Source organism: Rana temporaria, chromosome 3, assembly GCF_905171775.1.
Source record: "Rana temporaria chromosome 3, aRanTem1.1, whole genome shotgun sequence".
Lineage (NCBI taxonomy): Eukaryota > Metazoa > Chordata > Amphibia > Anura > Ranidae > Rana > Rana temporaria.
In genome coordinates, this window is record NC_053491.1 from 229,684,344 (window position 1) to 229,701,804 (window position 17,461).

At 39.1% G+C, this 17,461-nt stretch overlaps 1 protein-coding gene across 3 annotated transcripts in view; it reads left to right on the plus strand.

Annotated features, from left to right (window-relative positions):
* The window catches only part of UNC5A (unc-5 netrin receptor A), a 571,376-nt gene that overhangs the window by 429,556 nt on the left and 124,359 nt on the right, over positions 1-17,461 (plus strand). Inside the window, exons 5-7 of one of the 3 annotated variants that reach the window (XM_040344399.1) lie at positions 8,530-8,710; positions 9,791-9,958; positions 11,156-11,320. In XM_040344399.1, coding sequence (XP_040200333.1) covers positions 8,530-8,710; positions 9,791-9,958; positions 11,156-11,320 — 514 coding nt within the window. The remainder of the gene's footprint in view (positions 1-8,529; positions 8,711-9,790; positions 9,959-11,155; positions 11,321-17,461) is intronic. The other 2 variants (XM_040344401.1, XM_040344402.1) reach the window with 2 other exon arrangements.

Here is a 17,461-nt window from a genome sequence, read left to right on the forward strand (position 1 = left end):
TAGATTTTTTTTAAACCAAATTTTAGTGGCACAATAAGGCGATATTTAACCCAAAACCAACATTTATTATATTGCAGTTTACCAATTCTTAAGTCCGCCATAGATTATACGATTTCCTTTCCTGCAACCACGGGATGCAGGAAAGAAAATTGTTTGGTTCCCCCACCAATATTGATTGTCACAGAGCTATTGTGTTGTCCCAGTGGGGGGCACGTGGAGCCGTAAGAACACACTGATTACTGCTAGTGGCTATAGCTACTGGTAGTTATCACATCCTAAAAATCAGACATTTTGGTCATATGAAGAATCGACTTGGGTACAATCAGCATGCCCATACATGGTTTAAATCTCGGACGTTTTTTTTCCGGTAGTTGAGATTCTAACCATCTTTGGCCGGCTTTAGATGTGGTGGCTTAATTCGTTTTTATTTTTTAGGCTTTCTTTATTCTATTTTCACCTGGTGATCTAGCCAGTAAGTCTCTTGTTTTTCAAGAGAACAATCTATCCTGTTAATGTAGCAGTTTGTGGGTTAAAACAAACCATTTTACACTGGCAGGAGTGCTTGCAATAGTTAGCTTTTATTTATGTAAAACCTATAGCCCAAAAGAAACCAAAACTTTTGCTGTAACTGCCTAAAAGGTATTAGCTGGAGCTTGGCTTAAATCCCTGAATGACAATGCTGGTGTTCAGATGTGTCTCTGTTGGGCCTCACCAGGTGAAAAAGCCTAAAAAAAAAGAAAACAAATGTAGCCACCACATCTAATGATTGATAACCTGCAATATATAATTTTTTTGGTTTGGGGTTTAATACCACTTTAAAGCGGGGGTTCACCCTAAAAAAAAAAAATAATTCTACTATGCCATCCAGCATACTAGCGCGAGCTACAGTATGCCTTTATTTTTATTTTTTGCACCGTACTCACAGTTTAATCCCTTAGTTAAGTTTTAAACTCCCCACGGGGAGTAGGCATTCCTAGGCAGAGGGGAACATGATTGACGGCCGGCTATGGCGCGTCACGCTTCCCGAAAATAGTCAAAATAGGACTTGGCTCTTCACAGCGCCTGTGCAGTCAGCTCCTAGTCAGTGCGCAGGCACCATATAGCGCTGTGAAGAGCCGAGTCCTACTCCGGCTATTTTCGGGAAGAGTGACGCACCGTCAATAATGTTCCCCTCTGCATAGGAACGCCCATTCCCCGCGGGTGTCTGAAATTTAACTAAGGGATTAAACTGTTAGTACGACGCAAATAAATAAAATAAAGGCATACTTTAGCTGATGCTAGTATGCTGAATGGCATGGTAGAAACTTGTTTTTTTTAGGGTAAACCTCCGCTTTAAGTATCATTTTGAATAATTCCTTTATTGGTTTAGCAAAACTGCACAAAGACAACAGATGATTATAGTCCAATTTAGCCAACTATGGGGAAGCAATTGATTTTTGTGAAGGATTTTTCTTCTCGTGCTGCTTGTTTCCCCAGAAGGCCAGTGCAAGAGTTGTTTGGTCAGCATGAACATGCAGGCTTGAATGATAAGCGCATATATTTTCATGCCGAAATCATTCTTCAGAACAATTATTTGGCAGTTGGGTCTTTTAATGACCATCTTATGCCAGTAGGCAAAATGAATTTCCATTTAACAAATTTATGTCCTGAAACAAAGGGTTGTAAGAAATCTGTTGGAGTGGTATCTGAGATCATCATATATTTTCTTCATTGCTAGACAGTTTTTGAATAAAGTACATGTTAGCGTGTTTCCTTTAATAATCTGCCCTATGCCAGAAAAGACTAGGAATGCTACACCTGAGTGGCAATACAACCAACTGGCCCCTTCATAGAAGGGTTTCATACAGTATGTTCTAAAGAATTGCACCACACAAACTGTGCTGTGGTGCTGCGGTGATTGGCCATGATGAAAGCTGGGTGTTGACTCATTTAGTTACAAAACAATGCAGAGTTGCAAAGGAAGTAGATGCTGAATTATTGCAAGTCTTGAGGACCTATCTACAGGGCTGTCTTAATGAGAGGGCACACCTGGGCACTGTCCAGGGGCCCCAGCTGCATGGGGGGCCCCTGCACTTTGCCCAAAGCAGCTGGTCCTTGAGCCCACGCTGCCCCGAAATTGGGGGCCCCCATGATAGCACTGGGAGTTATAGATACACAGGGGAGGCAGTCTGCCTCCTACCTACTTGATTTCTGTTTACCTACACTGTCATCATTGTAGGGGCCCCAGAGCATTACTTTGCCCAGGGGCCCAAGATGCTATTAAGACGGCCCTGCCTATCTATCTCCCCAGCAGTTGTCCCTCACTGCAGGTCCAGCTTAATCTAAGGTTTTATTGAGCGAATATCTCCACTCAGGGCCACCAGCCCAACATACATTATTTTCAATGGTCTGAAGGTCAAATGTCCCCTTTCTCTCCCAGCCTCAGCCTTCTCTGCCCTGTATCCTGATTTATTTGTTAGAGGAATTGCAATTTGTTCATTTGTTAGTGGAATCGTAGTTTATTAAAGACCTATAATTGCCAAAGATTAACATATGGCAAGCGTGAGCAGGCTTCTCTAGACTTAAACACAGAGATTAAAATGGCCGTACACTGATAATCAGCTAGCAGGCTGAACGAAATTCCTCCATGCATGCTATGCAAGATAGATGGACAAATCTCCCTCTGCAGCTATTGTATTCGAACAGCTGGTGACACTGGTAGCATCTGATTGGATGCCTTCACTGTTAGGCCAAAAATTCCTCTGCCTGGCTCCTTCAATTTTTGAAATGAAGGATGTTGGGCGGGGTTGGGGGGGGATTGGGGTGTAGACATCAATGTTGGGCGGGAGGGTGCCAAAATGTGCTATGGCCTGATTTAATATACAAAAAATGGTGTGCTATCCCTTAAAAAATGTAAACATAAAAAGTGCAATGTACATAAGGTGCCACAGTCCAAATTGAAGATATAGCGCTTTATAATTCTTATGCCATATAATTCTTATGCTGTGTACACACAATCGGAAATTCCGTCAAGAAAACCGTGGATTTTTTACCCGACTGAATTTTGGCTCAAACTTGTGTTGCATACACACGGTCACACCAAATTCCGACCGTCAAGAATGCAGGGACGTACAACACTACAATGAGCCGAAAAAAATGAAGTTTAATGATTCCGAGCATGCGTTGAATTGATTCCAAGCATGCGTGTTTTTTTGTGCGTCGGAATTGCATACAGACGATCGGAACAAGAACTTTTACTGTCGGAAAATTTGAGAACCAGCTCTCAAATTTTTGCTGTTGGAAATTCCGACAGAAAAAGTCTGATGGAGCCTACACACAGTCGGAATTTCCGACCAAAAGCTCACATTGAACTTTTCTTGAAATTCCGACCGTGTGTACACGTCATTATAAGTCTCATCGAATATTCCTTCCAACACCAACAGTAGCACACACAGCTTACTGGACTTTTAGACCCCCAGATCATGAGAGGTCATCCACGCTGTATAGCATATCAGCATCCACATAAAGGCAATGGTATAGGCAATGTCAATGTGCTCGGCAGATAGCTAAATAAATCCTTGGCACCACATAAATAACAAAGATACAAAGGCCAAGTTAGGATAACACCACTAGACAACGATTTATATCAAAACACCATTGGGTACTTGAAAATCATGTAAAAATAAAGCCCCCCTTGTGTTTTGTAATCTAAGGCCCAACTGCTCCTTTAAAGTTATACGTTTGTGTTAAACTCGAAACCAGAAATGAGGAACTTACATGTTGGTCATGAGTTTTAGTTTTAGGTGACATAATGTCTGGAGTTGTATCTGTCTGAAATGTGACATAAAGATTTTGCTTAGATGCAGAGATGTAGATTTATAATATATGGCATTGTGATTGGTTGAATGCACGTTATAGGAAATATGTCCCCCTTATTGGTGGAAAATGGTTGGTAACGCCTATCTTTCATTCATACTTAACACCCTGTCTGAGCCATAAAAATCCAAACAGTGCATAAAGTACAACTTTATGCACTGTTGTGTCAATTATTTATATATGCTGTTTCCTATGCATATGAGGTTTTGGGTGTGAAAGCAACAGAATCGGGCGATGATAAGGTAACTATAATAAGATAATAGTCAGGACTAGTGGTTAAAGGTGAAGGCACACCTTTTAGTAATCACACGAAAAACAGAGAGATAACAACTACAGACACCACCACACTCAGTCAGTGAAGCCATCAGGGACATCACCAAGCCCACTGGCTGAGTGTGACAGTGTTTGGAGCAAGTATCTCTTGCTATTCTATGGTGTTTTCAAATAAAAAGCTGTCTATCTTGGCCTTTGTATAGTCTTTATTTATGTGATGCCTGCCAAAGCATCTACTGAGCTATCTGCCAAAAAACTTTTATCTATGTGGATGCTGATATACCAGTACTTTACAGAATGGGTGACTTTTTATGATCTGGAGGTCTAAAAGTCTGATAAATAAGTGGTGCGTGCTACTGTTTGGAAAAAATATAGGAATTTTGAAGCACTGTATTTCCTATTTGGGCTGTGTTACATTACTTTATGAAGGACTTTGTTTATTAACTTTATGTTTACTTTATGACATTATGCTCTTTTTATGTTTTAGGTTTTGCATGATTCCCCCATCAACACAGACATTGCTGACAGGGGAATCCCTCCTGCCATAATATTGTATTCTCACAGCGGGGAAGACAGTGATTATTGCTAGCAGTTTTAGCAACCGCTAGTGTTAATCACAAGTAAAGACCAGCAGGCTGGTTGTACCCATATTGATCAATCAATTATCTTGGTACATTCAGACAGCCCATACACAGTTCGAATCTCAGTTGTTTCCTGCTGAACTGTCTGAGATTCGAACCATCTATGGCCAGCCTAAGCACAGAGTCTTTTTTATATTAATATGGCCAGCTTAAGAACCCTTTTCACACTGAGGAGTTTTCTAGGCGGTACAGCGCTAAAAATAGCGCAGTTATACCGCCTGAAAAACTCCTGCCCAGCAACCTCAATGTGAAAGCCGGAGGGATAAAAAATCTCCTGCAAGCAGCATCTTTGGAGCGATGAGAGGAGGTATGTATACCGCTCCTTCACCGCTCCTTCCCATTTAAAACAATGGGAAACCGCGGTAATACCACCCGCAATGCGCCTCTGCAGAGGCGCATTGCGGGCGGTATTAACCCTTTATTGGCCGCTAGCGGGGGTTAATACTGCACCGCTAGTGGCCGAATCCCACGGCAATTCCGACGGTATAGCGCCGCTATTTTTAGCGGCACTATACCGCCACCGCGCCTCCCGCCCCAGTGTGAAAGGGGCCTTAGTCACCCTCAACAATAGTTGTTACCTGCTTTCAGAGAGCATTCATTGCTTGATCCCGGGAAATAAGCTTTGCGCATATTTGTAAAAGAAAAGATCCAAAAATGAATTTCATTTTCCATAGGCTCAAACAACAAATAATACTAAAGAAAAACATACATAAAAAGAGAATGCTATTTATTCAGAACAGATTATATTGTGAGCAAACAAAGATGGAAATAAAAGTTATTCTTTATTGCTACCAGACTTGAGCATTGTCCCAGACGTACCCTTAATACATATTGTAGTTACACATAGCATATTGAAGATATATCATGTTGATAAAATCACATGATACAGGTTTTCATTGTAGGGAATGAAAAACTTCCTTAATCCAGCTGAACTCAGAGGAAAAATAAGTTCATCCTGTTTCAGCTCACCCTACTTATATATTGCAAGAACTCAATGGACTTGTTGATTTACATGTACTGTATACAGTAAGTAGAATGTTCATGCAAACTTTAGCTTTCATTGTAAGAACATTTTCAGATACCGGACATTTCCTGGTTGATTTTTCTTCTCTAAATATTCAGATGATACAGCAAATAAAATGTCCATGACATACAGCCAATATAATTTAAAGAGCTAAAAAAAAAAAAGTGTGTTTGTTAATAAATGTGATTAGCCAGGCTCCCTATTTCAAGGGCTTAGAAGGACATACCACAATACCACAATAAAAAAAAATGTGCCAAATTTGGTAGGAGTTAACATGATTTTAAAGTAAATTCATAGTGACTTTTGTACATTTTTTCTTTGTTATCATCAGGACTAAAAAATATTAAATAAAACATTTTTTTTTTATTTATACTTTTTTAACCACATCAGCCCCGGAAGATTTGCTTCTCAATGACCAGGCCATTTTTTGGGATACGGCAATGCATTGTTTTAACTGACAATTGCGTGGTTTTGCAACACTGTACCTAAACAAAATGTACGTCCTTTTTTCCCCACAAATAGAGCTTTCTTTTGGTGGTATTTGATCACCTCTGCGGTTTTTATTTTTAGTGCTATAAACAAAAGAAGAGCGTCAATTTTGATAAAAAAAAATAACAATATCTTTTACTTTGTGCTTTAATAAATATCCCATTTAAAAAAAAATATTTCCTCAGTTTAGGCCGATATGTATTCTTCTACATATTTTTGGTAAAAAATAAATTGCAATAAGTGAATATTGATTGATTTGCATAAAAGTTATTGCATCTACAAAATAGGGTATAGATTTATGGCATTTTTATTATTATTATTTTTTTTACTAGTAATGGTGGCGATCTGCGATTTTAATCAGGACTGCGACATTATAGCAGACACATCGGACACTTTTGACACATTTTTGGGACCATTGGCATTAATACAGTGATCAGTGCTATAAAAATGCACTGATTACTGTAAAAATGTCACTGACAGTGAAGGGGTAACACTATGGGGTGATCAAGGGGTTAACTGTGTTCCCCAATGTGTGTTCTAACTGTAGGGGGGATGGGACTGACTAGGGGAAAAGATTGATCAGTGTTCATACATTGTATGAACACAAGATCAGCCTCCACGCCCCTGATAGAACCGGGATTTGTATGTTTACACACACACATCCCCGTTCTCATTCAGTAACGAGCAATCACGGGTGCCCGGCGGTCATCGCGCCCACTGGGCACTCAGATTGGCTCCGGGGCCACGCTTTGGACACACGCGCCACCAGAGGCGCCTTAAAGAGCTGACTTACAGCTACGACTTCTCACACAGGGGAGCCAGCCTGGCGCAGTATAACTACGGTGGCTGGTCCGGAAGCAGTTAATAAAAAATATTACATAAGAATATTTTATTTTTGCACAGGTAATAGGTGAAGCTGTTTTTCACTTCTCTTTACTACCTATTGTGAAAAACCTGTTTACAGAGCTCCATATCTCAAGCTGAAATTTACACACAAGTAAATAAATCAGAGCTGTGATTTATCCTTATAAGGTCTCTGGTTTCAGTCTGACAGAGCGAGCTGTGCTTTCTGTCTCCTTTGTCATGTGTTAAATGTAAAACAAAGATTGTATGGACGGAAGAATAGAACAGCTATAAAACACTAATTTAAAAATGGGTAAAAAAAAAATAATAATAATAAAAGTGAATTAAACCATAATAGTTTTCTAGTGTTTTCCAAGTGCAAATGTATTATCTCAAGACAGGTTTATCTAACATTTCCAACTATCATAATTAGCAAATATCACTATTCATGTGTGAAATTTGTCAGGTTCTTATGCCCAACTAAGATGTGCGTTACAATCTACTGAATATGATAGCTGACAAGCAGTGTACTTTCTTGTTCCCAACATTTGGGATTTGTTTCCTAAGCAGATTCAATAAAAAAAAAACACAATTACCGGTAAATACAATCTTTTTGCTTTAAAAAGAAAGGGAAAATTCTCCAGGTAAATAAACACATTTTAACATATCCCTGTGGTATAAAAATATGTCTGATTGCATAATCACACCAAGTGACAACAAAACAGTAAAAATGAGGACAGACTAGAAACTATTAAGTAATAAATTATGTTAAATTTTAAAATGATAAAGAAATACCTAAATGGATTTCCCGATCCTATCATTAAAACCTCTTCATTGACTTCAATTGAGTCAGTTCTGGTATTCACTAAATTATCAGTTTGCTACTCAGAGTAGCGTTTTAATTAATGACACTCCTTGGTAAAAAATAAATAAAAAATGTCCTATGAATGCAATATAAGTAGATCCAAATGGGCTAAGTATTTCTGAGTGATTGACTTTGATGTGGTATTTTGACAAAAACAAAAAGCTTAAATAAGCCTGGTAGATGTTTGCAAAGCACACTCCAACATGCATTTTTAAATAGTTGAGTAACAGTGAAGAGCTTTGTCATGAAGGAAAGCTGTGCAGAATTATTACTTTGATCTTTAATAAATAGGCCCCTAACTGTCATTCTGATCTCTCTTTCTGATCTTCATATTGCAGTAGCTGATAAACACACAGATTTGCACTCGAAGTACCAGCCTAAACAATTAAATCAGAGGGTTGGTATATTGCAGGTTATAAGTAATGAGTACTTTTTGATGGATAATAAAAGTGTAATTGTATTCTCATTTCTTGTATTTTTCTCATGCCTCATCTACTTACATAACCTTTACCTCTTCATCCTATTTTATATATTTTAAGGTGGAGTGGCTTAAGAATGAGGACGTATTGGACCCTGAATTGGACTCCAACCTGTTCATTGGGACAGACCACAGTTTAATTCTGAGACAGGCTCGTTTAGCTGACACAGGGAACTATACTTGTGTGGCTAAGAATATAGTTGCCAGACGGAGGAGTACCTCAGCGGCCATCACCGTGTATGGTGAGTGTACTGCATTGTGTTTCCTTATTTGAGTGCAGAGGTCAGGAATTGAAATGTACAGGTTTCACTAGCCTCACAAAATATCTGTTATATAAGAATTGACAAGCTATATAGTTCAGGAGAAATGTGTTTTTGCCATTTCAGACTGGAGACTGTTATGCCCTGTACACACGATCGGAATTTCCGATGGGGTAAAATCCAATGTAATTTTTCATCGGAATTCGTTCAAGCTGTCTTGCATACACACTGTCAGACCAAATTCCGACCATCCAAAACGCGGTGACGTAAAACACTACGACGAGCCGAGAAAAATTAAGTTCAATGCTTCCGAGCATGCGTTGACTTAATTCTGAGCATGCATGTTTTTTTCTCCGTCGAAGTTCCACACAGACGATTGGAATATCCGATATGATTTTTTTTCCATCGGAAAAAAATAAAACATGTTCTATTTCTAAACTCTGACGGAAAAAAGTCCGATGGGGCCCACACACGGTCGGAATATCCAATGAAAAAATTCCGTCAGACTTTTTTAATCTGAAATTTCGATCGTGTATACAAGGCATTAGAGTTGGGGTACTTTTCAAACTGCTGCACTAATATACTTTATCAAATTGGGTGGTAATTGAATATACATTTAATGGCATTCTCCACTAGGAACTATAAATTTGCACCTGCTTAATAGTTCACCATGAAGTAAGATACCACTGTATGAAAAAGCTTGACCTTTGTTCATCTGTTGCTTTCATTTCATAAAAATTTGAAATAATAATACTCTGTAGTAAGCCTTTAGAGTTTTTTGCACTATTCCAGTTAGATGATTTTTACTGACTGGATTTTTTTGTATTATACAAAGAGCCTTTATTTATAATAACTGGATGCATAATGGTGGTCATTCATAATCTCCACCTTGGAGCCATAGAGCCACAAAGATCCCAATGGGCTTCTTAGTCTACCAAAAGATACCTGCTCCTTTTGCCAGTTTTGCGATTCAAGCTATTCATACGTGATCAGAATTGGACAGACACTCTGTCTTCTGTAAAATATGATCTGGGTCATATATGTGCATGTGCTTTTTCCAAGTTAATGGAGGGTGGTCATCATGGACAGAATGGTCCCCGTGCAGTACAACCTGTGGAAGAGGGTGGCAGAAAAGAAGTCGAACCTGTACCAACCCCACACCTTTAAATGGAGGATCATTTTGTGAGGGTCAGAATATCCAGAAAACAGCCTGCACAACCCTCTGTCCTGGTAAGATTGGCTGCTGTTTCCACATTTTAGACGTACTTTATAGAGGTGCGAAGCAAAACCCAACTTATCGCACATCTGTCTTCAAGCCTAACTCCAGCTAGCTTTTTCATTTTGTTTTAAATATAGTTGGGGAGAGTTAGATCCTATTTCTAGTTTGTATTGCCTTCTGTGCCCTTGTTAGGGAGATTTCCCCTTACATCCTGCCAGGAAAGAAAGCAAGGGTAAATCTCTTTAATGGGGACACAGATAAAAAACAAAATATATTTTAATATAGAGAGGATAGATCTTTTGATATATATATATATATATATATATATATATATATATATATATATATATATATATATATATTTTGCTGTTTCAAGCCTTCCTGTCTATGTGTCACTGGTACCTTTCATTTCTTCTTACTGGCATCACAGGGACAGGAGGTTTGGGAAAAGTAGGCCAGAGACAGAAGGGAGCTAAAGCGGAGTTTCTAACTCTTCCCCTCTCTACTTAAAGCTAAAAAAAAAAAAATGGGCTGGAGGAAGATTTTCATTTGCCTGAACACTCTAAAGTGTGGAAAGCTGGATTAATGGATTACCAATCTGAACTCAGCAGAAACAAATTTGTAGCCAGGCACAAGTATAATTATTAAATATTTGTGGCAGGCTGCACATTGAGTTCTGCTCTATGTCAGGATGTATAGACATAGCACAAGGAGAGAGCATTATGGATAAATTGCTGCTCAGATATAAAATGCTGAGCTTGGTACAGTGGAATAATGGAGCAAGCATGATGAGAAAAGAGCAGGTGTGCAATAATGAAGGACCAGAATGAAACATTCATAAACGTATTACCTATGAGTAACTCAGTGGATATAACTATGCATGTTGTTGTAATAGAGAGGAAAAAAGACACCTTAAGAGCAAAGTGAGAGATTAGTTTGTTCTGGAGAGAGACAAGCATAAGAGAAATAATACTGCAGGTTGTAAGGTGGGGTTTCTCTAATATCTATAGGAAAGCACCTGGGACATTTAGATGTAAATATGTATATATATATATATATATATATGTATATACGGTATATATATATATATATATATATATATATATATGGGACTTGGTACTTGAATAGGAGGGAGAAACAATTGTAGGGTGTGCTACATGTGCTTGGAATATATTTGATTTTGTTTTGTTGGTTGACTGTGTACGCAGTGAGTGGGGGATGGACCGAATGGAGCTACTGGTCTTCGTGTACATCGGACTGTACCCACCGGAGAAGCAGAGATTGTACTCAACCTGCTCCACGTAATGGAGGACAGGAATGTACAGGTCTTGGCACAGAGACGCGAAACTGCACCAATGAACTCTGTATGCACAGTAAGTATCATCACACTTGTATGCACAGTAATGCCGCGTACACACGATCAGGTTTTTCGGCGGTGAAAACACCGCCGAGAAACCCGACAGGAAAACCGAGGACCGGCTCGGTCCCTTTTCCCGTGTACACACGGCCGGTTTTCCCGTCATGTTTTCTCTTGGTCAAGAAAACTGGGTGTGTGTAGGCTTCACCGCAGTGTTTCCCTATGGGAAAACTGCAGAGGAAAAAAACGCAGCGATTTGCGACAAGAAAAATTGTTCTAAATTTTCTCGTCGTGATTCTCTGCGTTTTTTTTGCTGGGAAAACTGCTGGAGAGCCTAAACGCGGCCAGTTTTCTCATCCAAGAGAAAACATGACAGCTTTCCAGGCGAGAAAACCGATTCTGTGTACGCGGCTTAAGCGTCACAAAGTGCCCCTATAACCATGCAGATAAAATAATGCAGATTTGAGAGGTTCTTCACTATTTAGCTTGATTTGTCCAAGAGACAACAAATCAAGCATTACTTCCAGTAATTACACATTGTAGGAAAGGTCATACATGTAAAGACACACTCACATGAACCTTCGAGTTGCAGGTTATCACATGCTGGAAATATATATATATATATATATATATATATATATATATATATATATATATATATATATATATATATATATATATCTTACTGCGCTTGCTCCAAAATTTAACAATAATCTAGAGATCAGAAAAAAAAATTCAGGGCGCGCTCCTTTGTGGCAATTGGGACAATATTGTCCGAGTCTCTCATTTCAAATCCCTGATCTGCCTGGCTGCAGGATTGCTAAATTGTATTTTTACCCCTTTAGCTTTTTCCATTTTTGGGCAGTATATGGAAGGTTTAGAACGCTTGTCAACTTTTTTAGCTGTCTTTGTCTAAATTTGGAAGACTTCCCATTATGCCCTATCCACATAACGGATGCCATACAGAACAGGAAGTGAAGAAACAATTGAGGATGGCCCAGGCAGCAATAAAAACACATATTATATAGTATTGTAAGTAGGATTTAGATTGTCTTTCAGCAATTTATTGCTGCTTGGGTTCCTTCGAAGGAGAGTTTCCCTCAATTACTGTCTAGGTGACAGGTGTCGGCAGAAGAGGTTAGGGGAACTCTATTTAATTCTTGCCTTTTTGAAGGTGACAGGCAAAACAGGAAGTGAGGGGTAATTTCTCTCTCCAGGGTAGACAAATACAGCAATCATAAAATATGTTATAGTAGAATAAGAAAGGGTTAGAACCTACCGATATTTCAGTATTTAAAATCTAACAGAAACATCTACAGTACTAAACAGTGTTACAAATATAATTTAAAACCTAAAAGCTCTGAACGTAGTCCAGAATATAAAAAAACATTGTTTGGAGTCAGTCTTTAATGTTAGATCTTTGACTTAGATTCCACCAGTACAGGCAGTCCCCGAGTTACAAACATTCAACTTACAAATGACTCCTACTTACAAACGGAGGGAGACATCAGGAAGTAAGAGGAAATCTAGGAAGAGAAATTCACTTATGTAAGAGTTATTATGGGAAAAAGGTGTCTCCACAGAAGTTTTATCACAAATCCTTGTTTCCACAACAACTTAAAATTTTCAAAATCCAATAGTTACAGGGGCAGAAAGTGAGGTGAAATCTTCCGAACAGGGGCACAGACAGCAAAACAAACATTATAAGGGTGTTAACCCTTCCCTATGCTATCCAAATAACTTAAAACATTTTTTTTGGGCTGGAGTTACACTTAAATTTGTTTACCTGTTCCGACCTTCAAACAAATTCAACTTAAGAACATACCTACAGACCCTATCTTGTTTGTAACCCAGGGACTGCCTATACTCTATTGGGTGGGCCCACTTCTAAAAAAATAATAATTTTAAGTGATGTTATATACCATATCATAGTATCCTCTCTTCTAAGTTCTTCTACAAAGGATTTAGACAAGTCAGGAACCTGCAGCACCTAGGCACATACCATTTTACTGTTGTGTAGTGAGATTAATAAAAACTGATCTGTGGCTGCTGCCTGCCGTTATTAACTTCAAGCCATTGTAATTTGCACTGCAACTGTATGTCGTCCACTGTCTATGGAGTGATCTGTATAATTTTTATTTCTGTAAGCTGTTCTTGTTTTCATTCACTTTCTTTTTCATTGTCACTATAATGTATATTGATATTTGCTTATATGGCAATATACTGTTCAAGTGACTGTGTTGAGTATTCATCACCTCAATATTACCACTGTAATTAAAGAGGACCTGTACTGTGGAAGCTGTGTCCAAAATGTGAATGCAGAAGGCAAAGGACTATCCCTCAATAATACCTGTAATCATTGCTAATTCATTCTCCAATACTGACTTATTATGACTTGTTCTGCACTGTGCTTTTGTGTGAAGACGGCCATCTTGAAAGAGGAGGGGTGCTGTGCTTACTCATGTCAAAGTTACCACCCTGATAATCTGATGATTAATGGGGTAATGATCAAGAATCAGAAGGAAATTTGGAAGAAGCAGTGATTTACAGAATTAATGAAATAGAAGCAAGGAGATGCATGCACTGCAGTTTCTCAGGTACAGCTTACACTCTAAAAAAAAGGAAACACTGAGCTGCACAGTTGTGACATCACCAAATCTCAAGATCTCAAAAGATTAGCAGTCAGAGGCAGCAATGCCTTAGGCCTCGTACACACGACCGAGTTTCTCGGCAAAAACCAGCAAGAAACTTGCTGGGAGATATTTTTTTGCAGAGGAAACCGGTCGTGTGTACATTTTTGTCGAGGAAACTGTCGAGAAACTTGACGAGCCAAAAAGAGAGCATGTTCTCTATTTCCTTGACGGGAATGGAGAAAATTGGCTTGTCAAGTTCCTCGACAGCCTAACAAGGAACTCGACGAGGAAAACGATGTGTTTCGCCCGTCGAGCTTCTCGGTCGTGTGTACGAGGCTTCAGAGGATATCTGCCTAAAGCTGGCCATGGATAGATCAAAATTCTATGGCCGCTCCCACTGAACAGAAATCAATCTAACCATCAACTTTTGTAGAATGGGTCTGGTGGAAAACATTCCTTTAACCAACAGCTGAAACCAACTGGCTACAGCGATGATCAGTGTATTCTGAAACCAGAGGAGTCCCTGCAAACTGGAGTATTTCTCCAACCACCTCACTTGTGTGGATTGAGGAATTTTTTTTATTTTTTTTTTTCGATCTGCCCTCTGGGTGATCAATGACCAGTCTTAGCTGATCTCAGTCTGCAGATATATGAGGTTCAAGGTACAGGAATACTAAGGCAAAGGATGTACACTGCTATTTTGTAAAGAGAAATTGCATATTTTTATTTGGGACAATTAACACTTGGAGATATTCTCTATAAGATACCATATCTTCATGCTTAGTGTTTAGGTCTATTTTTTACTGCTGGTGTGTCATAGTGCTAATTCATGCCATTTTATATGTCTGATGCCGCATACACACGACCGTTTTTAATGGTCTAGAAAAAAACAATGTTTTTTTCTACGTGATTCTTGTCAAACCTGCCTTGCCTACACACGATCGTGAAAAAAAAATGCTTGAGCAAAGCGCAGTGACGTACAACATGTACAATGGCACTATAAAGGGGAAGTTCCATTCAGATTGTGCCACCCTTTGGGCTGCTTTTGCTGATTTCGTGTTAGTAAAAGTTTGGTGAGAGACGATTCGCGATTTTCAGTCTTCGTGCTTTTCAGTCTGTTACAGCGTGACGAATATGCTATCTCCATTACGAAACGCTAGTTTTACCAGAACGAGCGCTCCCGTCTCATAACTTGTTTCTGAGCATGCACGTTTTTTTTCACATCGTTAAAGCCTACACACGACCGTTTTTCATGACGCGAAAAAATAGAGCATGTTCTGAATTTTTAACCACTTCCCGACGGCCGTACGACTTTGTACGGCCGCAGGGTGGTTCTACTTCTCTGGGAGGCCGTCTTTATACGGCCTCCGCTCTTCCTGGCCACTGGGGGGCACGCGAGCGTGCCCGCCGCATCACTGGGATGCCGATGCGCGTGCCTGGCGGCCGCGATGTCCGCCAGGCTCCCGCGATCGGCGGTTACAGAGACAAGGATGTGGATCTGTGTGTGTAAACACACAGATCCATGTCCTGTCAGGGGAGAGAGGAGACCGATCTGTGTCTCTTGTACATAGGGACACAGATCGGTCACCTCCCCCAGTCACCCCCTTCCCCCACAGTTAGTAACACTCACTAAGGTACACATCTAACCCCTCCCTCACCCCCTAGTGTTAACCCCTTCAATGCCAGTCACATTTATACAGTAATTAGTGCATATTTATAGCACTGATCGCAGTATAAATGTGAATGGTGCCAAAAATGTGTCAAAAGTGTCCGATGTGTCTGCAATAATGTCGCAGTACCGATAAAAATTGCAGATCACCGCCATTACTAGTAAAAAAAAAAATAATAATAATAATTCTGTGCCCTATTTTGTAGGCGCTATAACTTTTGTGCAAACCATTCACTTATTGCGATTTTTTTTTTTTTTTAACCAAAAATATGTAAAATACGTATCGGCCTAGACTGAGAATTTTTTTTTAGCTATTTATTATAGCAACAAGTAAAAAATATTATTATTTTTTTCAAAATTGTCGCTCTATTTTTGTTTATAGCGCAAAAAATAAAAACCACAGAGGTGATCAAATACCACCAAAAGAAAGCTCTATTTGTGGGGAAAAAAGTACGTCAATTTTGTTTGGGAGCCACGTCGCACGACCGCGCAATTGTCAGTTAAAGTGACGCAGTGCCGAATCGCAAAAAGTACTCTGGTCAGGAAGGGGGTTTAAGTGCCCAGTAAGGAAGTGGTTAATGCCCATTTTTCACATCATGAAAAATGCTCTGGAGCCTACACACAGTCGTTTTTAATGACCATTTAAAAAAAATATATTTTTCACGTCATGAAAAATGGTCGTGTGTACGCGGCTTTATTTGTATGTTTTCTTTTAATCTTTTGCAATAGAAAGAAAAACATGTTTGTGTCCATTTAAAAAAAAAAGACTTTTTTGTTCCATGAAAAAAGGGAGAATTTGTTTATTTACCTAAACAATATTGCCACTATTAAATCAAGTACTTAAATATAGTCTTATGCACTACCGTAGCTCTAAACGAATTTGTCCATCTGCTGCTGGTAACTCATTGATTTCTGTCCCTTGTTCGGTCAGTTCACTGACGATATACAGTATTTTATCCTGACTTCAAAGTGAATTGAATCTGCAAACATTCCATACTTATTAACTTTGTTCCCTCCATGGAATCGGCTCTCTAGAGACATAATTTCAGCTGTGAAAAACAGGGTGATGTTTCATGTTTCTGGATCAAACTACAGTTTTGCTAGAGGCATTCCTCTTAACTTAAAGATTGCTTACTCCAGGCTGCCTCTTCTTGAGGTGCTGGGTATTCTGGTTATCATTTTTGTTGTTATTGAAGTTATCAAAGATTGCAAACATTACACTTAAAGAGGACCTTGCACTAAAATTGTAACATCCGCTTATTTAGTTGGGCTCCTTTCCCCATCTCAAAATGCTAAAGAAAAAATACTTGTGGGGGGGGAAAAAAGTTAATTAATACACTTAACAATAAAAGCAACAATCAGCGCACAAATAATACAGTTAAACTAAAAATATTGCAAGCTGAACTCAAAAAAAGGTAATCACAACCTCAAATGTAGCAAATGAAGAAAATGTAAGTGCAGCGCAATGAAAGTCCATATAAAAATAACTGAAGATGACACCCAGTGATATAGAAAACTCTTCAAACGAAAGTGATGTAACCTCCACCAACAAGAGAAATGCTTCCTTACCAGATGGGATGGACCATTTGCATTAACAACTGGTCAAAACAGCTTGGTCTCACCATAGGAGAGAAGACGCGGATGGATCCAGCAAAAGTGGTAAGTAATCCGATAAGATGGGATGGGCCATTAGCATTATCAACTGGTCAAAACAGCTTGGTCTCAGCATAGGAGAGAAGATGCGGATGGATCCAGCAGAGTGGTAAGTAATCCGTTTAGATATGAGAAAACAACAGAAAACACGATCTCAGTGTAGACTGTTTGTATTTTATTCCAAGGGTAAAAGAGTTCACTA